The sequence below is a fragment of the Aethalodelphis obliquidens genome, unplaced genomic scaffold (genome assembly GCF_003676395.1).
Source record: "Aethalodelphis obliquidens isolate GAN/ISIS:26980383/991018 unplaced genomic scaffold, ASM367639v1 scaffold9, whole genome shotgun sequence".
NCBI classification, from domain to species: domain Eukaryota; kingdom Metazoa; phylum Chordata; class Mammalia; order Artiodactyla; family Delphinidae; genus Aethalodelphis; species Aethalodelphis obliquidens.
This window is the reverse complement of record NW_020837953.1, coordinates 44,396,260-44,421,066: the sequence shown is the minus strand read 5'-3', so window position 1 is coordinate 44,421,066 and position 24,807 is coordinate 44,396,260. Positions and strand designations below refer to the sequence as shown.

The following is a 24,807-nucleotide window of genomic DNA, read 5'->3' as shown; positions in this document are numbered from 1 at the left end:
CGGGCGAAGCCATCTATTATGCTACGTGGGGGGAGCTAAAAGCCTACGCCTCCACGTTTTTTTCCATTTTTAGCTTTTCAGGCCCAGGTTCGGTCCCCTTTTAGCCTTCAAGTCCGCCCCCTACACTCAGACTCCGAGAAGGGCGTTCTGACTCTCTAGGGAAAGGGTCGTTGTGTCTCTGTGCGGCGGCCTCCCCCTCTGGACGGGAAACCGGTGGGAGAGGACGACGGCCGGAGAGGGGAGGAGGCGGCCCTAGCGCCATTTTGTGGGAGCGAAGTGGTCGCTGGGCTGCTGTTGGATTCGTCGCTGCTTCAGTTTCTCTGTCGGGCTTCCTAGCAGCGGCCTAGCGGGTGAGTCGCGGACGCTTCTCACTGAGGACGCCCTGTGTGCTTCGGCTCCCGCAGTGGGGCGGCCCCCGCCCCGGGAAAGGAGCCGTGGGGCCGGGCTTGCTTCATTCTGCCCGAGCGGGCTCGCGTGGGAGCGACGTTAGGGCCAGTCGCGGGGTGGCAGCCGGCGCCGAAGCAGGGACGCCGGGCACGCGGAACCGTGCAGCCCGAGGCAGAGGTTTGGCCTGGCTTCCGAGCCCGGGCACTGCTTTGTGCCTTCGTACTTTGCGCCAGGACAGCGATTAGGCCTGGTGCCCCAGCGGTCCCACCCCGGCCGCGCTTAAAAACTCCTCCCACGGTTGTCACGCACTGGCTTCTGGGAGGTGGCGGTCCGCGTCGCGAAGGACCTGTCGCCGCTGTCACTGCGGCTCAAGTTTGGAGAGTCCCCACATTTGGAACAGGGAGGCACTTTTCCCTTGTTCTCTTCATCTCGTTCACTGCTTCTATTTAGTTCTCAAAAGACTTAGTTTCTGCATCGCTTACTGAGGGAAATCCACTTTGACGTTCCCCTCACACACATCTCAACCAGTTTAGTTTCTTCCCAGTCCCCAAGACTACTTTCCAGTGGCATAATCACGATTGTAATAAAGTAATTACTTGTTTGCTTTCTTTCTCCTGCTTATCTCCCCCTTTGCAACCAGCATGCCAGCTGGGACTGTGGTTTCACACAGTGAATAGTTGCAGCACCTGATGGATAGTAGGCACTCATCAAATAATGAATGAATGAACTAGCAAGGCATTGCATTTTAATAGGAATAGCTGTCTTTGCCTGTACCTCGTCATTTTTCAGGGATAAGCAACACCTATAAGAATCCAAACACCGAGAATTTTTCTGGCAGTCAGAACAATGACATGGTAGTGGTATTAGTCAGCTGGGATAATTACTTTGACACAATTACTTTGACACAAGTGTTGGTCATTCGTATCTCTTTTCCATTTAAGCAAGACAAGCAAAGATGTCCGAATATATTCGGGTAACCGAAGATGAGAATGACGAGCCCATTGAAATACCATCAGAAGACGATGGGACAGTGCTGCTGTCCACAGTCACAGCCCAGTTTCCAGGGGCATGTGGGCTTCGCTACAGGAATCCAGTGTCTCAATGTATGAGAGGTGTCCGTCTGGTAGAAGGAATTCTGCACGCCCCTGATGCTGGCTGGGGGAACCTGGTGTATGTTGTCAACTATCCCAAAGGTTTGTTGTCATTTGGTTTTGCAGTGATGCTAAAGTATAAACTATAGGTCTGTGCCTCGTTCTAAGTCATAGCTCATGGTCTCTTCATGGTGAACCGTCTCCTGTAGCCCAAGTATTTCTTTAAACGTTACCATCAGACAAGTTTGAAAGACCACTAGTTTACATTAGTGAAAATTGGAAATTACAGGACATTTTTTAAAGACTGTGTGTTTAAACAATTATCTGGACTAACGTTGCTGAGCTAATGTGAAATTTAAGGAATTAAGAATGCTTTGCAGTTGTACCAGTCTGTTGTAAACAGATTTTTCTGAAGTGCCTCAGTATTTTGGTTTGGTCTTTGTCCTTGCAGGCTTACATCACTCATCCAGCTAATCTTTTTTTTTCCTCCTTAAATGAACATCAGTCGCAGTAGCCCAAATCTTGAATTAGTGCAGTCGTAATTATAATTTTGGGTTCTGGTCTTATTCTCACTGCCCCTTATCAATGATGTTTTTAATCTAAAAGGAAGCATGAAGATGTAGAAGTGAGCGAAGGAAATGAGTACATTTTAGCAGTAGGAGTGTGCTAGTTGGTAGATCTGTTACTTTTTTTTTTTTTTTTTTTTTTTTTGCGGTACGCGGGCCTCTCACTGCTGTGGCCTACCCCGTTGCGGAGCACAGGCCCAGCGGCCATGACTCATGGGCCCAGCCACTCCGCGGCATGTGGGATCTTCCGGGACCGGGGCACGAGCTCGTGTCCCCTGCATCGGCAGGCGGACTCTGAACCACTGCGCCACCAGGGAAGCCCGTGTCTGTTACTTTTATTGTAACGTAATATTGCAACAAAGTCATATTATTTGGTCAGTATTTAAGACGTTGCATCAAGAAATTTTTTTATATATCAAGAAAATTCTTAATAGCATCAACTTGATTTTTTTTTTTTAGTATGTAGTTTCTTGATCCATTGGCTGTAGATTAATATTTACCCAAACTTAAAATGTCATTTATGTAGTAATGTGTCGATGTAGGTTCATGCTTGTGACAAACATACCACCCTGGTGGGGGATATTGATGCTGGGAGGGCTCTGCAGGTGTGGGGAGCGGGGGTATATGGGAAGTTTCTACCTTCCTCAGTTTTGCTGTGTACCTGACAGTACTCCAAAAAATGGTCTGTATGTCTGAATGTCATTTAGTTCCTCTTCCAAATACTGATTTTTTAAGATAACCTTAGGTTTCCTTTTTTTTTTTTTTTTAATATTTATTTATTTTTGGCTGCATTGGGTCTTTGTTGCTGCGCGCGAGCTTTCTCTAGTTATGGTGAGCGGGGGCTACTCTTCGTTGCGGTGCGCGGACTTCTCATTGTGTTGGCTTCTCGTTGTGGAGCACGGGCTGGAGGCGCATGGGCTTTAGTAGTTGTGGCTCGCAGGCTCTAGAGCACAGGCTGAGTAGTTGTGGTGCATGGGCTTAGTTGCTCTACGGCATGTGGGATCTTCCTGGACCAGGGCTTGAACCCATGTCCCCTGCATTGGCAGGCAGATTCTTAACCACTGCGCCACCAGGGAAGTCCAGGTTTCTTTTTTATTACAAAAGTAACGTGAGTTCATTGCTGAAAGTTTAGAAACGAAACAGAAAGAAAATTGAAATCACCCTTAGATCCACAGCTGGAGATAAAAGTTGCTAATTTTTTAGTAGTCTTCAAGTTATAGGCCTTAAAATAATCACGCAGATATATTTAATAGGCACAAAGATAGTATCACAGTTATTCAACCTGTTTTTTTTCCTTCCTTAATGTATTTTAAAGTGAAAGTGAAGTAACTTTTGTTTTGATACACCTTTTTAGAGGGGAGAACATAGCAATTGTAATCTTGAGACATTATGGAACCAGAGGTTGGAATCCCTAGATTGGCTCCAGAAAAGCACCTTAGCCACTTATTCAATTCTTATTCTGTCTGTGAGAGCTAACATCACTCTTTGGCAAAAGTTTCCAGCGTCTTAACTGTTCTGAGAATGTTTTTGCTTCTCATTTCTAGAAGAAGAGGGTGTGTGTTTTACGAAGTGTTTAATGAAAGTTCTGAAAGGTTTCTGCTCATTTTGTTTAGATAACAAAAGGAAAATGGATGAAACAGATGCTTCATCAGCAGTGAAAGTGAAAAGAGCAGTCCAGAAAACATCTGATTTAATAGTGTTGGGCCTCCCATGGAAAACAACTGAACAGGATCTCAAAGAATATTTTAGTACCTTTGGAGAAGTTCTTATGGTTCAGGTAAACTTTGATTTCATTCAACAGTTTTTCAGTGAATGAGCACCCAGAATTCTTGTTGTTTTAGTGACGCTGCCTTTCATGTTCAACAGGTGATATATTTTTTTTATAAGTTTTCTTGCTTTTTTTTTCTCCAAAGAAATTTATTTATTTTTGGCTGCATTGGGTCTTCTTGGCTGCATGTGGGCTTTCTCTAGTTGCGGCGAGCAGGGCCTACTCTTCGTTGCGGGGTGCAGGCTTCTCACTGCGGTAGCTTCTCTTGTTGCGGAGCATGGGCTCTGGGCGCACTGGCTTCAGTAGTTGTGGCACATGGGCTCAGTAGTTGTGGCTCACGGGCTCTAGAATGCAGGCTCAGTAGTTGTGGCACACGGGCTTAGTTGCTCTGCAGCATGTGGGATGTTCCTGGAGCAGGTCTCGAACCCATGTCCCCTGCATTGGCAGGCAGATTCTTAACCACTGCGCCACCAGGGAAGTCCCGATGATACTTTTAATATTTGTTATGTGTATACGTAAGGGGCGCTGAAAAGAAATATGGTTTATACTATTTCCCTTCATGTATGTACTCTGAGTTGGTTATGTGTGTGTGTGGTTTTAGTAAATTTAAATGATTTTTTTCTAGGTCAAGAAAGATATTAAAACTGGTCATTCAAAAGGGTTTGGCTTTGTTCGTTTTACGGAATATGAAACCCAGGTGAAAGTAATGTCACAGCGACATATGATAGATGGACGATGGTGTGACTGTAAACTTCCAAATTCTAAGGTACTTTGCTCTTTTTTTTTCTCTGCTTTGGCCATTTTTGCTGACAGACTTACTTAGAAGACACTGTAAAATAAAATGTTACAGTTGGAAAATGTAGTGGCAGGGTGTGTTCTTGAAATCTTTTGCCTTGTTAAAGTCTCAGGACCTTAATGCATGCTGAATATTTTATATGTTTGTTTGAAATATTTAGTTCATTGCTCCTCCAAACTAAAACGTTTTTCGTTTTGTTCTTCCTTTTCTCTTGTTATTTTTAGTGATTTAACAATTTCTTACATAGTTACATGTTAATACAGGCAATTAGAATATGTTAATCTTTTTAAAAACCTAACTTATTCCAAGCAAGCAAGACTTGCTTATTTGGAACATTATCATCTTTGCCAAGACATTTCTTAATCATCAACTTTCCTTAATCCAAATATACTTTCATCAAAGTGTAAGACACTGATGAAAGAAATTAAAGATGATACACACAGATGGAGAGATATACCATGTTCTTGGATTGGAACAGTCAACACTGTGAAAATGACTATACTACCCAAGGCAATCTACAGATTCAATGCAATCCCTATCAAACTGCCAATGGCATTTTTCACAGAACTAGAACAAAAAAGTTCACAATTTGAATGGAAATACAAAAGACCCCAAATAACCAAAGCAATCCTGAGAAAGAAAAACGGAGCTGGAGGAGTCAGGCTCCCGGACTTCAGACTATACTACAAAGCTACAGTAATCAAGACAGTGTGGTACTGGCACAAAAACAGAGATATAGATCAGTGGAACAGGATAGAAGGCCCAGAGTTAAACCCACGCACCTGTGGTCACCTTATCTTTGACAAAGGAGGCAAGAATATACAATGGAGAAAAGACAGCCTCTTCAGTAAGTGGTGCTGGGAAAACTGGACAGCTACATGTAAAAGAATGAAATTAGAACACTCCCTAATACCATACACAAAAATAAACTCAGAATGGATTAAAGACCTAAATGTAAGGCAAGAAACTATAAAACTCTTAGAGGAAAACATAGGGAGAACGCTCTGTGACATAAATCACAGCAAGATCCTTTTTGACCCACCTCCTAGAGAAATGGAAATAAAAACAAAAATGAACAAATGGGACCTAATGAAACTTAAAAGCTTTTGCACAGCAAAGGAAACCATAAACAAGACGAAAAGACAACCCTCAGATGGGAGAAAATATTTTCAAATGAAGCAACCGACAAAGGATTAATCTCCAAAATTTACAAGCAGCTCATGCAGCTCAATATCAAAAAAACAACCCAATCCAAAAATGGGCAGAAGACCTAAATAGACACATCTCTGAAGAAGATGTACAGATTGCCAACAAACACACGAAAGGATGCTCAACATCCCTAATTGTTAGAGAAATGCAAATCAAAACTACAATGAGGTATCATCACCTCACATCAGTCAGAGTGGCCATCATCAAAAAATCTAGAAACAATAAATGCTGGAGAGGGTGTGGAGAAAAGGGAACCCTCTTGCACTGTTGGTGGGAATGTAAATTGATACAGCCACTGTGGAGAACAGTATGGAGGTTCCTTAAAAAACTAAAAATAAAACTACCATACCACCCAGCAATCCCACTACTGGCCATATACCCTGAGAAAACCATAATTCAAAAAGAGTCATGTACCACAATGTTCATCGCATTTACAATAGCCAGGACATGGAAGCAACCTAAGTGTCCATCAACAGATGAATGGATAAAGAAGATGTGGCACATATATACATTGGAATATTACTCAGCCATAAAAAGAAACGAAATTGAGTTATTTGTAGTGAGGTGGATGGACCTAGAGTCTGTCATACAGAGAGAAGTAAGTCAGAAAGAGAAAAACAAATACCGTATGCTAACACATATATATGGAATCTAAAAAAGGTTCTGAAGAACCCAGGGGCAGGACAAGAATAAAGACGTAGACGTAGAGGATGGACTTGAGGACATGGGGAGGAGGAAGGGTAAGCTGGGACGAAGTGAGAGAGTGGCATGGACGTATATAAGGTAAAATAGATAGCTAGTGGGAAGCAGCCACATAGCACAGGGAGATCAGCTTGGTGCTTTGTGACTACCTAGAGGAGTGGGATAGGGAGAGTGGGAGGGAGATGCAAGAGGGAGGAGATATGGGGATATATGTATATGTATAGCTGATTCACTTTGTTATAAAGCGGAAACTAACACATCATTGTAAAGCAATTATAGTCCAGTAAAGGTGATAAAACATATATATATACTTTCGTCAACTTTAAAACTTTATTCTTCATTGAAGTCTTATAAGAAGTGCTAATGCAAAAAATAAGAATGTACCTACTTTTTAATGACTCATCTAATATAAAAGGCAGATAGGTTGTATTATATCTTCTACCATAATGCTGTTTTCATTGCTCATAAAATATTTCTGATGGTTTTCTTCCTTTCAATTTGACCAGCAAAGCCCAGATGAGCCTTTGAGAAGCAGAAAGGTGTTTGTTGGGCGTTGTACGGAAGACATGACTGCTGATGAGTTGCGGCAGTTTTTTTGCCAGTACGGAGAAGTGGTAGATGTCTTCATTCCCAAACCGTTCAGGGCTTTTGCCTTTGTTACGTTTGCAGATGATCAGGTATTTTCTCTTAATAATTTTGTCCCAGCTAATTAGGTAATTTCTGTGGAACTTTGCCCTTCCAGCTAATTGCCACCCTTAGCTAAGCTCTCTGACCTTGTACGCTGTGGGGTATATGGGCCTAAACATTTGTGGTAAACCCCTTAGATATTTTTTTAGTATGTGAGGTTTAAGTGGGGATGTTACATGTCCTTTGAAAAAGAACTAAAAAATCCCTGCTGCCATTACTAAAGCTAAAGGCTATTTTATGGTTTTAAATGAAATAAGTGTTCATTGCTTATTTTTTCTCCAGTTTAGATGATGGCTTGAAATCTAAGTTTTATTGCTACTTTGATGTATGAGTCAGTGGTTTAATCTCCTTTATTTGCATCCCTTATTTTTTTGTAGGTTGCCCAGTCTCTTTGTGGAGAGGACTTGATCATTAAAGGAATCAGCGTACATATATCCAATGCTGAACCTAAACACAATAGCAATAGACAGTTAGAAAGAAGTGGAAGATTTGGTGGTAATCCAGGTGGCTTTGGGAATCAGGGTGGATTTGGTAACAGTAGAGGGGGTGGAGCTGGTTTGGGAAACAATCAAGGTAGTAATATGGGCGGAGGGATGAACTTTGGTGCTTTTAGCATTAATCCAGCAATGATGGCTGCAGCCCAGGCAGCTCTGCAGAGCAGCTGGGGTATGATGGGCATGTTAGCCAGTCAGCAGAACCAGTCAGGCCCATCAGGTAATAACCAAAGCCAAGGCAACATGCAGAGGGAGCCAAATCAGGCTTTTGGTTCTGGAAATAACTCTTATAGTGGTTCTAATTCAGGTGCAGCAATTGGTTGGGGATCAGCATCAAATGCAGGGTCAGGCAGTGGTTTTAATGGCGGCTTTGGCTCAAGCATGGATTCTAAATCTTCTGGCTGGGGAATGTAGACATTGGGTTATCGTTAGTTGGTATAAACTGGTGGGAATTCAGATTTTTCTAAACTCATGGTAAGTATATTGTAAAATACGTATGTACTAAGAATTTTCAAAATTGGTTTGTTCAGTGTGGAGTATATTCAGCAGTATTTTTGACATTTTTCTTTAGAAAAAGAGGAAGAGCTAAAGGAATTTTATAAGTTTTGTTACATAAAGGGTTGAAATATTGAGTGTTTGAAAGGGAACTGCTGTTTGCCTGATTGGTAAACCAACACACTACAATTGATATCAAAAGGTTTCTCCTGTAATATTTTATCCCTGGACTTGTCAAGTGAATTCTTTGCATGTTCAAAATGGAAACCATTGGTTAGAACTACATTCTTTTCTCCTTGTTTTAATTTGAACCCCACCATATGGATTTTTTCCTTAGGAAAATCTCCTTTTTGGAGATCATGGTGTCACAGTGTTTGGTTCTTTTGTTTTTTGTTTTTGTTTTTTAACACTTGTCTCCCTTCATATACAAAAGTACAATATGAAGCCTTCATTTAATCTCTGCAGTTCATCTCATTTCAAATGTTTATGGAAGAAGCACTTCATTGAAAGTAGTGCTGTAAATATTCTGCCATAGGAATACTTCCGTCTTCATGCTTTCTCATTCAAGAATTCGTCACGCTGCACAGGCTGTGTCTTTGACGGTGGGTGTCCCATTTTTATCCGCTACTCTTTATTTCATGGAGTCGTATCAACGCTATGAACGCAAGGCTGTGATATGGAACCAGAAGGCTGTTTGAACTTTTGAAACCTTGTGTGGGATTGATGGTGGTGCCGAGGCATGAAAGGCTAGTATGAGCGAGAAAAGGAGAGAGCGCGTGCAGAGACTTGGTGGTGCATAATGGATATTTTTTAACTTGGAGAGATGTGTCTCTCAATCCCTGTGGCTTTGGTGAGAGAGTGTGCAGAGAGCAATGATAGCAAATAACGTACGAATGTTTTTTGCATTCAAAGGACACCCACATCTGCTGGAAGACTTTAAGTGAGTTTTGTTCTTAGATAACCCACGTTAGCTGAATGTGTTAAGTGAAACGATACTTGTATTTCCCCTACCCCTTTGTCAACTGCTGTGAATGCTGTATGGTGTGTGTTCTCTTCTGTTATTGATCTGTAAGTGTGGTAATGTGAACTGAAGCTGATGGGTTGAGAACATGGACTGAGCTTGTGGTGTGCTTTGCAGGAGTACTTGGAAGCAGAGTTCACCAGTGAGCTCGGGGTGTCTCAAAATAGGGTGGAAGTTCTAATGTCTGTTAGCTACCCATAAGAATGCTGTTTGCTGCAGTTCTGTGTCCTGTGCTTGGATGCTTTTTATAAGAGTTGTCAATGTTGGAAATTCTTAAATAAAACTGATTTAAATAATATGTGTCTTTGTTTTGCAGCCCTGAATGCAAAGAATTCATAGCAGTTAATTCCCCTTTTTTGACCCTTTTGAGATGGAACTTTCATAAAGTTTCTTGGCAGTAGTTTATTTTGCTTCAAATAAACTTATTTGAAAAGTTGTCTCAAGTCAAATGGATTCATCACCTGTCATGCATTGACACCTGATACCCAGACTTAATTGCTATTTGTTCTTGCATTGTCCAAAGTGAAAAGTTTTTTTTTTTCTTTTTAAATCTAGTTTTTAATAAGTCTGGGTGACCGCACCTAAAATGGTAAGCAGTACCCTCCAGCTTTTTCTTAGTGCCTCTGTGCATTTGGGTGATGTTCTATTTACATGGCCTGTTATAAATCTCCATTGGGAAATCATGCCTTCTAAAAATACTCTTATTTGGCGGAGTGGGCAAAACAATGGTAATTATTTTAAAATGCTTTGTAGCAAAGCCTATCAATTGAAGGGACTGTCAGCACCTTTCTAGTTGGGGATTTGAAAAGTGGAATTAATTGCAATAGGGATAAAGTAGAAGAAACCACAAATTATCTTGTGCCTGAAATCCATTAAGAAGCCTGATAGCTTTAAGAACTAGCAGGGTGGGTTGTCTGTCTGTGGAAGTGTTAAGTGAAATGGGCTTTGTCTTCCAAAGGTGGGGAAATAGAGTAATGTTGAATAAAATCGCTTATAAAACTCAGATTAGACTCTCACGATGCATTGTTAAGTATGTAAAAGCAATAATATATTCTCTGTTGTACTTAAAATGTAACTAACTTCTATGAGAGTTGAGCTCCTTTTCTAATGGAAGAATGTAAGTTTTTGTGCTGATAATTTACTTGATGCCCTTATCTAATTAGATTATGATAAATAGGTTTGTCATTTTGCAAGTTACATGTTTTAAACTTAAAAATGAAGTCGTCCTTTAGACTTACGGTCGCCACATTGTTTTATTCAGTTTCATCTGTAAAAGGATCTTGCGTTGTTTTAATTTTTTTTTTTTCTGCATCTAAATTGCATGATTTCCAAATCCTGTACCATCTGAATTTTGCATTTTAGCACTTGCACTGTTACTCAGCAGCAGTAACATGGTAACACTTAAAATGGTATTCGGGGACCTCCAAAGACTAAACTGACAAGCCTTCAAGGAGCCCAGGGGTAAGTTATCTTTGTCAATGGCATGGTTTTGATCCCTTATTTACACTTGTGTAAATCTAGTTACCAGTCTTAGAAGGCTTTCAATGTTGACTAGCCTTCTGTTAACATGTTTATGGTACTGCATAGCTATGGGTATTTAATTCTACCCTAAAGAAAAAAAAAATGAAGTTTAGAAGTAAACTATTTGGCAGAGATTTGTTTTTAAAGTCTATTTGATCATCTAAATGCATTCATTCTAAAAAATTTTTGAACCAGTTGAATAAAAATTTTTGTTGCCACCACAGTTTAGTGTCTGGAGTCTTACTGGAAAAACAGTTTCTTTTTGTTTTTAATGTGACAAAGATGCTGGAAAGTTACCTTTAAAAAGTGAGTCTCAAGAAGTTGCACTTCATATGCACAAGAGAAGTTAGTCAAAACTCACAATGAATTTCTACATATAATGGTAACTGTTTGGCTAGAATGAAAAAGTTTGTTAAATGTTAAGTATTAAAGCTTTTTAGGGAAGAATGGCCAGCTAAATGAAATGAGATTTTTAAGGTTAAGTCAGAGCTTAAATGCTGTCCTTAGGAAAAAGATGTTGAGTACTTAGTAATTCAGAAGATGTATGTGATAATTAGAATAATTTTTTGTTGTTGAATACTAGGAGAGAAACTCTTAACTGTGTATTTAAGTTCTGTACTTAGCTGTTGTACGATCTGTAATCTATTTTTAAATGTGCCCAAGTATTCCACATTCGTGGTAAGAAGGAAAAAAACACTACAGATTGATTTATCAATAATACCGCCACTTATTTTTAATGTTGTATTTCATCTTATGGAAATGCCACATTTGATTCAACTGTCTTCTGAATTTGAAAATAAAATATTTATTCCAAGTGCTAGGAACATCCTCACAGCTAAATTAAAATCTTAGCATTGGAATTACCAGGTCAAAGACTATGCATGCTTTTAAGACTTGTGGAATAGATTTGCCAAATTGTCCTTCAGAAAATTCATCGCCTTCGACAGTGTGAACTGGTGCTGTTCCATGCTCTTCTTTTCTGCCAGTTTGAGAAGTGAAAAATTATAGCATCGCTTTTAACATGGAAATCAGTCTATACCTAGGCCAAAGTATTGATATTTCCAATTTATCTACCCAAGAAAAACATGATTCAAAGTAATTCCTGAACCAATACTGCTATAATATGTAACGCTCTCAGAGAACAATAAGAACAAGTACAAAAACTGGAGAAAAACAGTTAAAGAACATGAACAGGCAATTTCCAGAAATGCACGTGGCCAGTGCAAAAAGACACTGGACTTTTGTAAGTAAGTCCAAATTTAACCAGTGAGTTTCTGTTGGATTGGCAACGGTGAATATCACTACAATGGTTTATGTCCCCTTCAGTCAGAGAGTAAGTGGTGGAAAAGTGGCAAGTGGAGAAGTGCCTGAAAGGCACATCTCACCTGTAGTTTGGTTTGGTTTTGAGGTGGAACAGCAACTGTCGTGTTAATGTTTCTCAGGTCAGTTTGCTGCTGAGGTCTTTTACAGGTATTTTTTAGAACAAAGAATCATGTACTCACTGGAGACACACAAGTTAAAAACTATTAATTATGTTCTTGATCCAGGGAAGATAGTTAATGACTTTTGTGTAGACCCCATACTGATCTGCCTCCCCACAACTGATGGAACCCCAGGACACTATTCCTCCCACAAACCATTTCTGTGTCTCATTATGTAGAAACACTAATGCCCCCCCACTGTCGCCTTTACAGCTGTCCTTGCCCCCACTTTCTAAACCAGCACAAAGCATGTTGTCAGTTACCCTTCCCCCCGGATAGGACTTCTTTGCATATGCCGCAGTACAGTTTTGATGGTCAACAACTGGTATGTCAACAAACATTAGATTTCTGGCAAGAAAACCCCTTTGGGTTAATCCCCATCCAGATGCAGTTCCAATATCATTGGTTCTCATGAAGCATTCAGCTTCTTTTCTTGGCAAACAAATAGGCATGATGTTTCTATTTAATACAACTTTGTTCTTCAATTTAATCAATGCTATGTCATTATCGTAACCAGCATTATGAGTGTAACGTTCATGTATAAAAATGGCCTCGGCCCAGGCTTGTGTATAATGAGGTGACAGTCTCTTCAGGGCACCCATTCTAATGTCTAGGGAGGCGGCGTCTTCTCTTTGCTCATATACAGCATGAGCAGCTGTTAGGATCCAGTTGTCATATAGAAGTGCACCTGCTGCTATAGTTTTACCTAATAACAGGGCTTGCCAAGGAAAATCGCCAAGCTTTGCATTTTGTCCTCCATATATACGACCTTCTGTGGTACGGGTGGATATTCCACAAACTGGGGGAAAAAAGATGTATAGAGCCTTTATAGAAACCCGATGGTGTTTTTTCTCCAATTATTACCACTTTGGAGTTGTGTATATGTAATGTCAACCAAAAATTGCATCACATAATTTGGTGGGTGTCCACCTATACAGGCAAGTGAGACTGCTTAAAACACTGTTCAAAGACCTGATAAAACCATTTGGTATTTTTTAGCTCTGCAGAAAATGAGGTGAGTGAAAATTAACTTTTAGAAACTGATTTGTTTTGGTAAAATAATTTGGTCTCGCAATTGGGAAAATATTTAATAGGGCAAACAGGAATTGTCTGAGCTGATGTGCGTAGGAAGTGAAAAATAACCTTTTCATTGCTTCTGTCTTCCAACTTGTAAAATGGGGTATTTACCATGTAGTTCTGGGAAAGCAGAAACTAAGGTCACTATCATAGGATTTGCAGAATTACTTTCACCTTTGTACATTAAAATGTTTTTTAAAAATTAGAATGTTGCAGTTGTAGCCAGGAACCTTTAGGTTCAGAAATTATTTTGGGTCTAGTTGTTTCTTCCAAACACTAAACTTTATTATGTATTGCTAACTAAATATGCTCATAAATGTAGCAAATATGTTTCCTGTTGTGGCAGAATACTCTTATTAAAGCTTACAAACATTGTTGTCAGCTAAGATGCAGGTTTTTAAAAAAGACTAATTTAAGCCAAATAGCACAGGGGTGATGAGTATATTATTACCTTTCTGATTTTTTTTTTAAGCACTCAACTATATCTTCAGAGCAGATTCTGGTAAAACTTTTTTTTAAGTACTGTTAAAAGGCAAATTGCATTAATGTTTAAAAACTAGATGTCATTGAAAACAATTGCTTAGGGAAATAATGAGGTTATTAGCTTTGGGTTTTAATAGCATTTTTAAAGAGAAGAAATCATGTTTATAAATGTATAAATGGTTCAAGATAATTTTAAAAATCATTTAATTTTTTATGCTTGCCTAGTTGTAAGGTCAAAAATAATCAAATGACTGATACAGTCAGCACCAACAACCTCTCCATATGGAAGGGGTAATGAGAACATACTATTTGGAAATAATAAGCTGGTCTAAGAGCCAAGTGCTGAAGTTACATTTCTGCCTACACAGCTGAAGCACTACTTACTGTCTGCTACCCAGTTCTACTTTCCATCAGTTATGAATCTCGTGTATAAATGTATCCATTACCAGGCTCACAGACAGGGGGTGATTTTTCTCCTTTGGAGCTCGTCCAGAATCCATCAGCCTCACACACATATTTACCTGCAAATCATTGAAAGAGCAAAAATGTTTAACTGCATGTGCAAAGGTGGTTGTCATTTGCTTGAATACCCCCTCGAAAATGCAGATTCCTGAGCATCAGTGGGAAACAGAGGCGTCTGAATAACCATTTTACATGATTTCATAAATAGGAGGTCTCTGCATTACCATGTATGCTTGCAAAGTGGAAACCTTTTAGATGTGTAACTTGAATATGTATCAAGATCTTAAGTGCTTAATGATAAGGTTTTGACTTGTTAAATTAAACCATTTGGAATATATTGTGTGTTTGTAGTAGTCATTTACTAGGTAAGATCTGTTTTCAGATTCTTGCAAATTGACATTAAAGTCACTTCAGCTATAATATTTCACTTCGCAGGTGGAAGAAGTGCCTTTTAATCTTTTGTCTAGCCTTAGCCAGAAATGTTGGCTAAGTCTATTCTCAGATCATGAGGGCTTAGGTTCCAAATATCACCCACCCCCAACTTTGAACAATTTGCTTACCATCATCTGTTCTCATTGTGTAGAACTCATTACAGCGATATTTAACCACAGCTTTGTATATGGTCACCTCGGCACCCGTTATATAGTCCACTTGGCCACTGGGTAGGTCATCAGGAGGGCCACAGTCAACAACTAATAAACACGGGAGAGGGAAAGTCAGTTTGTACTTTGAATCCTAACATTAAAACGATGTGGAGACTGATAGTGGTTGTGCTCTGTGTTGTTATAACTTGAAGTCATATTCAAGATGGACATCATTTCATCTCTGAAAATGGAGAGAATCACCTTAGTGTGATTTGAAAGCATCACTCTCATCTCTGTTCCTAACTAAATGGCTAGGTTGAAGTGAAGGCCCTAGGCAAGGAGTTGTATGATGCCTTCCCTAAAGGAAGGGAATTTGAAACTACTTGGACTTCTTAGCACTCACGAAAGAAAACAGCACAGGCTGCATATGCCTATACAGTCTGGTTTGATGTTAAATGGTACAATTTGGTTAGCCTAAAAAATAGAACAAAGAAGACCGAAGAACTTGTTCTTATGATCCTTTCCCTAAGTTGACCTTTTTAGAAGACCTGGAAGTCATAATACCTTGAGTTTGGGTTAGAATTCACAACTGTTAGGACATTACTAATGTGACATAACCAATTTGTGAGACAAAGTGATACCAGTCTAAAAGTCATAGTTTTGTACACAGACATCTAAAAATTGTTGATGTACTTCTGTGGATTTTAAAAGGTAAATCGTTTTTAGCAACTTAATAGCAGTGTGTCTGGCTTTGTGTCAAGAGCGTTGTCTACGTTGCCTTAATTCTCCACAGATGAGATGCCCGTAACTACCCAGTGAAAAGTGGCAGAATCAGGGCTCTAACCCATACCTTAGTCCAACAGTCCTTCGGTGCCAGCTCTTTACTGGTTTTTAAACTAAAAGAATTGGTAGTAAAGAATTGGTAGTCTCACGGGAATATAAATTTTGAAATAAAAATATTCCCCTAGGAATTTCGTAGAAACCCTTGCAAAAAAATATGTGAAAGTAGGGACTTCCCTGCTGGTGCAGTGGTTAGGAGTCCACCTGCCAATGCAGGGGACGCGGGTTTGAGCCCTGGTCCGGGAGGATCCCACATGCCACGGAGCAAGTAGGCCCGTGTGGCACAACTACTGGGCCTGCGCTCTGGAGAACGCGAGCCACAACTACTGAGGCCTGCACGCCTGGAGCCTGTGCTTTGCAACGGGAGAGGCCACTGCAGTGAGGGGACAGTGTGCCGTGGCGGAGAGTAGCCCCCGCTCAGTGCAACTAGAGGAAGCCTGTGCACAACAACGAAGACCCAATGCAGCCAAAAACTAAATTTATTTTTAAAAAATATGTGAAAGTATACTATGGCAGCATATGTAATAGTAAACTGGAAACAATAGAAATCACATGAAACAAAAAGCATAGGTCCTCTGATGGAATACTATGCAGTCATTAAAAAGAAGGAGCAGCTCTACGAGTGCTTGGATTGTTGTGGAACGATAACCCAACAATGTTGGGGGGAAGAGTACATTGCAGTCAGATTTAGCTCAAAAGTAAGTGAGATATGTTAGTATAAATAGTATAGGAAATAAAGAGTAAGAAGGAATGGATCCCAGTGTCTTACAGGTAGTTTGAGGATTTGGGCAAGAGAGGCTTTCACTGTATATTTTTGTGAATTTATATGGTTTTTCCATTTAACACGTATCATAATTTTAAAAATATTAAAAATAAGGTACGTGATTCTTAGTTCACAAAATGGTAGTGAACACCATTATCCCAGTTTGATGCGTATATGCCCCTACAAACAGTAGCCTGTACATGTTTACATGTGTGATATATGTAATTGGAGGGCTATGCACCAAAATAACGAGAGTGACTATACTCTGATACGGCGGGATTATGAGTATTATAATGTTTGTAATTTTCTCTATTTCCCATCTTTTATGAGTATTTTATACTTAGAAAAATATTTTTAAATACCATACTTTTCTGAAGCAAATACTTTTTCTAGTAGCTTGGTCCTGTTTTAACCTCTTAAAAGTGCTCTGAGAGACTGAGGATGAGAAGCAAATTTGGAATTCAGGCCCTGATAAATCATTCTTTAAATACCAGAAGCAGCAGTAGTAGCAGAAGCAGCTACAGGCGTTGTGGTCACACATACGTACTGCTGCACTCCGGCATCGGTTGGTCCCAAGATCCATCTGTCTGACAGACTGCAACAAATGATTTCAGGGGCCAATAACCCTAAAGAGGAATTGAGAAAATATTAATTTCCTTGTTTATATCAGGAAACCACTCCCCAAAGCTCTGCTCCCACGATAGTTCTTCTTCGAGTGTTTCAAGACATGCTCCCAAGGGGGTGATGCACCCACATGACTGGACACGCAGCCCAACTGCCTTGATACATGTGTGTACTTGTTGGTGATGTCACCTATGTGTGTGTATCAGTTTTAAAGATGTTGACCTCTGCAGCAGTTTATATTTTCTGCTTTCCACTTAATCCAAGAATACGTCAGATTTCTCACAAGTTCCTGCTGGTGTTCCACCATTTCTTTATGTAAAGTGCCAAAGGGTGACAGTCAAAAGTTTGGGGAAGATCAGCCTGATCAGATATGGATGTGTCTGGATTTTTCTAGCCTGCGGCTATTAACTGGAGGAAAGTTATTTAAAATATCAATATTTCCAGAAGCTTCGCATGTGTGTCCTCAATCACTTTCCATTGCTAATATTTAACGGGACATTTTTGACTTATTTAAATATTTTTCTAAAATCAGACTTTAAAATGAAAGAAGGTGGCTTTGACTGAAGCTTTATGCTTCGAAGGAGAGCAGGATGACTTCTTTTTTCCTCAGAAACTGAACAGGCTTGGGTCCAAGTTGCTGTGGAAAGAGCCCGCCGAGGAGTTTACAAGCTGAGCAAAGTGTCTCACTTTTTTGAGGGTCGGGGGTGGTTGTCCCTCCACAGGACTGGTTGCATAACCAGCTATCTTTTCAGTGTTATTGCTTTTTACCACTGGGATTCAGTGACAGTTTGAAGAACATAAAGAGGGCATGTGAATCTCTAACCTGTGCCCCTAAAGAAACACACTAAGCATTTTTTGAAATTATCCTCCTTCTCCCTTAACAGTGGTCACTGTTTATAACTTTGCAGAATATACTGTTTCCAAGGGCCATTTAATTTTTTTGTGGGCCCAGGAGTTGTTTCATGTAAAGGTCATTTGACCAGGAGGAGCTTGATTTAATGCAAGGTGATAACACAGAGCACATGACCAACATTTCAGCTGCTTTACCAAGAGCTGCTGTAATGTGTGTGAACAGAGAAAAGGTGTTCATTTTAATCGCCAGCTTTCAAAAAAAAAAGAAAAAGAAAAAGTTTTTTTAAAAAGCGGAGCTATGGGCTTCCCTGGTGGCGCAGTGGTTGAGAATCCGCCTGCCAGTGCAGGGGACACGGGTTCGAGCCCTGGTCCGGGAAGACCCCACATGCCGCGGAGCAACTGGGCCCGTGGGCCACAGCTACTGAGCCTGTGCTCCAGGGCCCACGAGCCGTAACTACTGAGCCTGCATGCCACAACTACTGGATCCCGCGCACCTGGTGCCCGTGCTGTACAACAAGAGAAGCCACCGAAACAACAAAGAGTAGCGCCCCCCTCGCCGCAACTAGAGAAAACCCATGCACAGCAACAAAGACCCAACGCAGCCAAAAATAATAAATTTAAAAAAAATTTTAAAAAGCGGAGTTCCTAAGAATAGAAAATTCTCTAGAGCCGTTTCTCTTAGCAAATGTATCATTTCTTTGAATTTTATTGTTTAATCATAGGCAAAGTAAACCACCATGCTGACAACAGCTGTTTCCCCATTTTCCTTTCACATATTTGCTGATATAAATATGTATTCATTCAAAAACCATCATGATTGTGGTGCACTTAAACAGCTTTGTATTAACTTACTTGCAGAAGTTCGTAGCCCGACTCGCAGAAGACAAAGAAGCGGTCTTTCATGATGTATGTGGCCTGCACAGGGGAGATGTGGCCGTTAGGTGGTGCCGTCGGGTCAGGGCAGGGCTGAGCTGCGCAAGGAAACCAGATGTCGGGGGTTTAGCTGGCTCTATAGCAGCAAGTCTGAATTTAGCAATTAGAAGTTCTTGGTTTATACATGAAACAACGTGTAAAGAGAGCTTGCCACAGTGGGGTGGAGTTCTTAAGATTTAAAACCAAAGGCAAGATTAAACTCTTCGCTGCTTATCGTACAAATTAGGATTTGTCTCCTGGCCTGGGCTTCAGCCAAAGTGATGAAAAGAAAGCCGGGAACGTGGTAAGGGAGCATGGTCACGGCAAAGGGAGCATCTGCTCCACGCCAGGGGCCTCACACACACTGCTGAAAACCGGGGGAGTGTAACTTGGGGAAAGAGCTGGACAGCATGGGTTAAAATCACAGGAAATCCTCAGTTTCCTCATCTGTAAGCTGAGAGTGATAAGAACGTTTGCTCAGCTTCTAAGGCCGTTGCGAGGACCAAATGTGAAGCACAGAGGAAATCGCTTTGCTAATAAGGGCTGGGCAACAGGGGGTTGCAGCCAGCGAACCCTCACAGCAGCCCCTGTGGCTCAGAGAGGCACCGGGGCTCAGGGCCAGACTGGCACTCAGGAAGCCTCATACATCCCTCGTGAGCACGTGCCCACAGGGCTCACGGCTGGCTTCCACTTTGGCCCCCAAACCCTGGCCTGTTGTCACCCCAAGCCTTCAGCCAGTGCCCCATGGCTGCCCATCACCCAAGGCCACCCCTCAGCCCATGCAGGTCATTTGCCCAGTCCCCTGCTTCCTCCAGCAGCTGACCCCTGTGTCCTGCAGCGACTCTCAGTCCCAGGCAGGCCCCAGAGTCTCCCCTCTTGGAACCAATCTCCAGGGATGTTCCAGGTGGCCCTGTCGGGGCCAGGGCTTCCCGAGGCTACCTCATACCCAGGCCAGGGCCCTGCTGGCATTTCCCTTCACACACACCTCCAGGCTCTGTCCTGGCCCCTTCTCACCCACCAGCCTGGCAAACCTGACTCTTCCCTCTGACTCACTCTGAAACCAGTGCTTCAGTTTTAGAAGTTTTATTACTTCGACCCACAGGAAAACAAAAGGCTTTTAAAATATGAACAAGAAGCAAATGAAATGTTCCCAAAGTGCTGGTCTCTCCCCTACTGACCCGTCTCCCACCCTTTCCCACAGAGCTGGCCCAAAGGTTAATATCTTTCCTAATTCAATCTCATTTTTAAAATTACTCAACACCTCCTCCATGCTCACTCGGTGTCTTCTGCGTTAGCCCACTAATCCCCACCTTTCCAAGGAGCTTTGTCCTTCATTGGATAATTGCGACATTAAGTCTCAGAAAAGTTATGTTAAGAGGTTCAATGTCACATGGCCAGGAAACAGGATGCATTACAGCCGGGACGCCAACCCGGGCAGTCTGACACCCAGCCTGCGCTCGGAGCACGGCTTGGGGCCTTGGCGCTTCTCCAGCTCAGCTACTCTGTCTTTCCAAAAACATCCTGAAAGACCTGTTGGCTGAGAGTGGTGAGAGGGACAGACAGGTCCAGAGGTCAGTGCCCGAAGGTGGGGGGCTTGGACTCGTGCCTCAGGAGGTGGCACCACGAACTACCGTCTACGTCTGAGGGTCTGTCACGAGGAAGAGGCGGTGGAGGAGGGTCTGAGAGGCAGAGTGCAGACTCCCTGTCCAAACCCTCCATGTCAGGCGGGAGTCCCCATCTCTGCCTACCCCATCACACCCTCTTACAGCTCACACCAAGAAAGTCGGAGCCTCTGGGCTTTTGCACATACACTTCCCTTGCACTTGGAACACCCTTCCACCTTCCTCCAATACCTACTTGTCCTTTCAATCCAATCTCGTATGTTTCGTGTCCCAGGCCCCTTTTGTTAGCACCCGGCCCCTGCCTGGGCCAGGTCCCTCCTCTGGACTCTCACTGTGTCTGGTGCTCGGCTGTGCTTGTCACAGGGCTGTGGTCATGGTGCTGTGACTAGACTGGACTGACAGCAGAGGTATTACGTATTCCCCACACAGGGCCCAGTGCACATCCATAAGATGGATGGATGGATGGAAGGAGGGAAGGATGGACAGATGGATGTGTGTGAGGGGTGGCATGAACATGACTTGGCATAAGGATTATAGCTGTCCCGCGATGTCTGCGGGGCATTGGTTCCAGGAGCCCCGTGGATACCAAAATCTGCGGTTGCTCAAGTCCCTTATACAAAGTGGCAGAGGGAACGCCCTGGCGGTCCAGTGGTTAGGACTCAGCGCTTTCACTGCCGAGGGCATGGGTTCAATCTCTGGTCGGAAAACTAACATCATCCCACAAGCTTCTCGGCCAAAAGAAAAACAAAGGCAGCGTGTCAGCCATCTGTATCCATGGGCTCTACATCCACCGGTGTGGGAAGCCAACTGTATTTTGAGCTGATTATCTTATGAAACAGCAGACACAGGAGAGACTCTGAAAACAGAGTAGAAAGCACCCTTTTCTAAAGGAAATTTACGTTTACAGAGGAAATCTCCATTTGTAAGAGTGTCTCAGAACTCTGTACCAGGAGTAGGAGGACTAAATCACTAGAAACTCTTAAAGGAAAAGACAGAAAATTTTTTTTTTACTAAAATTAAATTTCAAAAGCAATAAAAAGAAGACAGTCTTTAATCTGCATAACGAATCTTACTCTTGCTTACCATGCTTTTCCTGGTCACCTCCTCACAACTGGACTCCCCTGTACCCTTTCTCTCTTTTGTCTTTAGCTGAAGATGTTTAAGCCTGAATTCTAAGCCACCTCTGAGACTCATTTTCCCCTGGGTTATCTCCCACGTATGCACGAGATCTACATGTTCATAAACTTGTGTCTTTTTCTCTCGTTAATGTCTCTTGTTCCCAGCCAAGAATTTGGAAGGGCAGAGGGAAAATTATTATTTCCTCCCCTACAGATGGAAGGAAGGATGGTTGGATGGAGGGGTGAATGGAAGAGGGGAGGGTGAGAGGTAGGGAAGGAGAGGAGGATGTCTGTTTGGATGGGTAAATGGGTAGAAGGAGGGATGGTTGGATGGAGGGGTGAGTGGAAGAGGGGAGGGTGAGAAGTAGGGCAGGAGAGGAGGATGGCTGTTTGGATGGGTAGATGGGTAGAAGGAGGGATGGTTGGATGGAGGGGTGGGTGGGTGGGTGGATGAATGGGGGGGCGACACTTCCCATAGGGGACCCCTGCCTCGCAGACGACCCCACTCAAACCTGGCCTGTCTTCTGATGGAGTTCAGGACACACTACCTCAAAATACGGCACCTTGGCATGTTGACGATTTTAAGCTGGGAGTTTGAGAAAATGGCAGAAGCAGGAAGGTCACTCTGATTCCCCGCCCTTCGCCCTTCTTCCCTGAAGCAGGTCATAAGACCCTCACGTGAGAGGTGTCTGCCCTACACCCAGAGGGAAGCCTTATCACCAAAGACAAAAGGATGCCAAGAACAATCCTAACAGGGCTAAGTTCCCCCACCCCGTTTTCCACCCTTGCTTCATATTCCTCAGCCTATCATACACCTCAGCAAACCTAGCCCAAAAGTGCACAGGTCCAGCTGTCTCTCTGAGTCTTTATTTCCTTACAAAGTCTCCTGTGCCACATAAAATTTACATGACATAAACATGTATGCTTTTTTTTCCTGTTAACCTGTCAGGTTGCTTTTCAGACCCAGCCAGGAACACTAAGAGGGTTAAGAAAAACTTTTCCCTCCCCCACCTTCCCAGGCCCGGCCAGGAAGCGTTCCATCCTGTGTGGCTCCTTGATGTTTCTGGAAGAGCTCCCTGCCGAATTGGAGCCCCACCTGCGCTCACCTGTGCTGTTGTAGTGGATCTTCCAGCCCGTGTGGTCCCCCGACTCATCGGTGGCAAAGGTGATGGTCACAGTGTTGCTCTTAGTTTCAATCCTGTGGGGCAACGTCTTCCCACAAAATGGGCCATATTCCTCCTTGTCTGTTTGAATCTGAAAGTGGAGAGGCCCCTGTCACCTCAGGACCTGCCGGGCCAGGGGGAGGCAGCGGCCAGGGGAACCAGACCTTCAGGGAGTCGTAGGGGCACTGGGTCTCAGGGTGCATCTCCACGTCAAAGGACTCCACGAAGTCCAGGGTGACACGGAACCCCTCCTCCAGGCGGATGCTGTAGGTGCAGCTGGAGAGTTTGGGGTACGGCTGAGGGTATCCAGGGCTGCTGAGCACCCCAGACCGGGCGGTGAAGACCTGGCCTGAGCACAGGGCTGGGGAGAGGGGAGAGGACAGGCGGGGTGAGCCAGGCGCAGGCGGCGTGGCTCAGGCCACCTGTCCACTGTCACATGCCAGCCCCAGAGGCATCTCCTGAGACTGAACGCCCCACCCAGTGGCTGAAGGGACAATTTAGGGAGGGGTCTCTCTGGCTTCCAGGATTTAGCTGAAACAAGTGACCCTTGGAGGTACATTCTCCAGGGGCCCCACTCACAACCCCAGGGAGGATGGAGGCCCTTAGCTGAGGCTCCTGGTGTGGGGAACCCTGGGCCAGAGTCACAGTTCCAGGGGTGCGGGGAGTGAGCCATGTCAGGGTCTGCCTGGGGGAAAGGGGCACCAGAAGTGAAGGGGACTTTCCTGTTCCCAGGAATTTGGTGTGGGGAGGTGGCAGGAGAGGAGTCTCCCCTGGGCCCCCTCCAGGAACACTCAGGAAGGCCTCCCCTTGCCCACCTTCCCTGGGTCTAGGCTCTGCCCTGGGGGGCAATTGAGGGCAGTTCAAGTCCACACTGATCATAAGTGAGTCTGGTACCCACTTTCCCCAGTGAAACAGCTGATTCTGCCTTTGCAAAGAGAATGTCTGTTGGCATCACTCGTAGGAGGGTTCTACCCCCCCATCCCCCAGGTGGCAGAGGTGGGGACACAGGCATTCCAGGAAGTGAGGAGTCCCAGCACTGCCTTTCTTCTTCCACGTGGCTGCTCCCCATGGGACAGAGGGAGTCACCCCCGGATGTGGGGGACCAACCAGACTGCCCATCAGTGAATCGATACCTCCTTGGGCCTCTCTGCTCGGGGTCAGACTCCCCCTCCCCAGCACACCCAGGACCTGAGGTATCCTCTGAACAGGAGGTGGACCCCAGGATGCTTTGAGCTCAGTCCTTGGATTCCTGGTGGGGGAGTAGCTAGAGCTCGGTTCCCCTGTGTGAGCCCCCTGCCCCTCTCTGGGCCTCGGTGCCCCATCATCAAAATGAGGGTGAGGACAGAGCAAGCCCCTCTGGCAAAGGAGCCTGTGGCCCCATAGAGGCGGCTCCCACCAACTAGGGCCCCTCGGGCTGAGGTGAGGGTGGGAAGGAAGGGGGTCCAGAGTGCACACTGCTGCCCTCCCCTCACCCTTCCCCCCCAGAGACACGCAGCAGGTGGAGGTGGAGCCGAGTTTATTGTTAGGTCCGTGGGCGGGGTCAATGGGGGCTGCAGGCTGCAGCGGTCTTGCCCGAGTCAGACCGGAGCCGGAGGGCAGGCTAGAGGCTCTGCTCTGGAAGAGAGAACAGAGACGGGGAGAGACACGGGGGAGGGCACTGAGCAGGGGAGCGGGCTCAGCACCAAGGGTGGGGGCTGCTCGCTCCCAGAGCGCCAGCTGGTTTTCTGTCCAGGCCCCCGTCAGGGGCGCAGAGGGGAGTCCGGGCCGTGGAGGCCAAAGGGGTTGGCCTGCTGGGGGCTGAACCGGCAGCTTTGAGCTGAAGTTTCATGGAGGGAAGCTTGTGTGAGGCAGGCCTAGGGCCCCCACTCCTTCATGCTGAAGCCCCCCAAGGAGGATGAGTCCTGATTGGCCAGGTACACAGTGAGGGCCGACCACATGCTCACCAAGTGAATGAGCTGAGGAGGAGTGAGAGTGAGCCAAGGACAGGGTGGAGGCAGGTGAGGAGCTGGAGAACGTGGATGGATGAGTGCTTAGGTGGGGGGATGGGTGGATGGATGGGTGGGGGGATGAGTGGGGGGATGGGTGGGGG

The 24,807-nt window shown here is 43.9% G+C and overlaps 2 protein-coding genes across 5 annotated transcripts in view; one reads left to right on the top strand and one right to left on the bottom strand.

The window, feature by feature from the left end:
• Positions 1 to 224: 224 nt before the first annotated feature.
• TARDBP (TAR DNA binding protein) lies at positions 225 to 14,577 on the top strand. Of its 4 annotated transcripts, none has more exons than XR_003433454.1 (7): positions 225 to 350; positions 1,329 to 1,580; positions 3,658 to 3,821; positions 4,438 to 4,578; positions 7,026 to 7,196; positions 7,584 to 8,797; positions 10,579 to 14,577. XR_003433454.1 is itself a non-coding variant. In XM_027110200.1 (6 exons), the coding sequence occupies exons 2-6, from the start codon at positions 1,343 to 1,345 to the stop codon at positions 8,112 to 8,114; spliced, it is 1,245 nt and encodes a 414-aa protein (XP_026966001.1). In that variant the 5' UTR covers positions 225 to 350; positions 1,329 to 1,342; the 3' UTR covers positions 8,115 to 10,709. The 4 variants fall into 4 exon arrangements, 2 of the variants coding, with proteins under 2 accessions (XP_026966001.1, XP_026966002.1); XR_003433453.1 differs by having other exon boundaries at positions 9,533 to 10,829; XM_027110200.1 differs by having other exon boundaries at positions 7,584 to 10,709.
• MASP2 (MBL associated serine protease 2) overlaps positions 13,959 to 24,807 on the bottom strand; it is a 13,758-nt gene continuing 2,909 nt past the window's right edge. The window contains exons 5-10 of the mRNA XM_027108309.1: positions 22,883 to 23,079; positions 22,662 to 22,809; positions 18,756 to 18,874; positions 16,975 to 17,053; positions 14,801 to 14,932; positions 13,959 to 14,299 (exon numbers count right to left, since the gene is read on the bottom strand). Of these exons, the coding sequence (XP_026964110.1) occupies positions 14,193 to 14,299; positions 14,801 to 14,932; positions 16,975 to 17,053; positions 18,756 to 18,874; positions 22,662 to 22,809; positions 22,883 to 23,079 (782 nt within the window). The 3' untranslated portion in view covers positions 13,959 to 14,192. The remainder of the gene's footprint in view (positions 14,300 to 14,800; positions 14,933 to 16,974; positions 17,054 to 18,755; positions 18,875 to 22,661; positions 22,810 to 22,882; positions 23,080 to 24,807) is intronic.

Excerpts from the sequence above, each read along its gene's own strand:
- TARDBP (XM_027110200.1), top strand. The coding sequence starts at position 1,343 with ATGTCCGAATATATTCGGGTAACCGAAGATGAGAATGACGAGCCCATT. Across the intron at positions 1,581-3,657 it reads TGTTGTCAACTATCCCAAAG|ATAACAAAAGGAAAATGGAT; the intron begins GTTTGTTGTCAT and ends CATTTTGTTTAG. Across the intron at positions 4,579-7,025 it reads GTAAACTTCCAAATTCTAAG|CAAAGCCCAGATGAGCCTTT; the intron begins GTACTTTGCTCT and ends CAATTTGACCAG.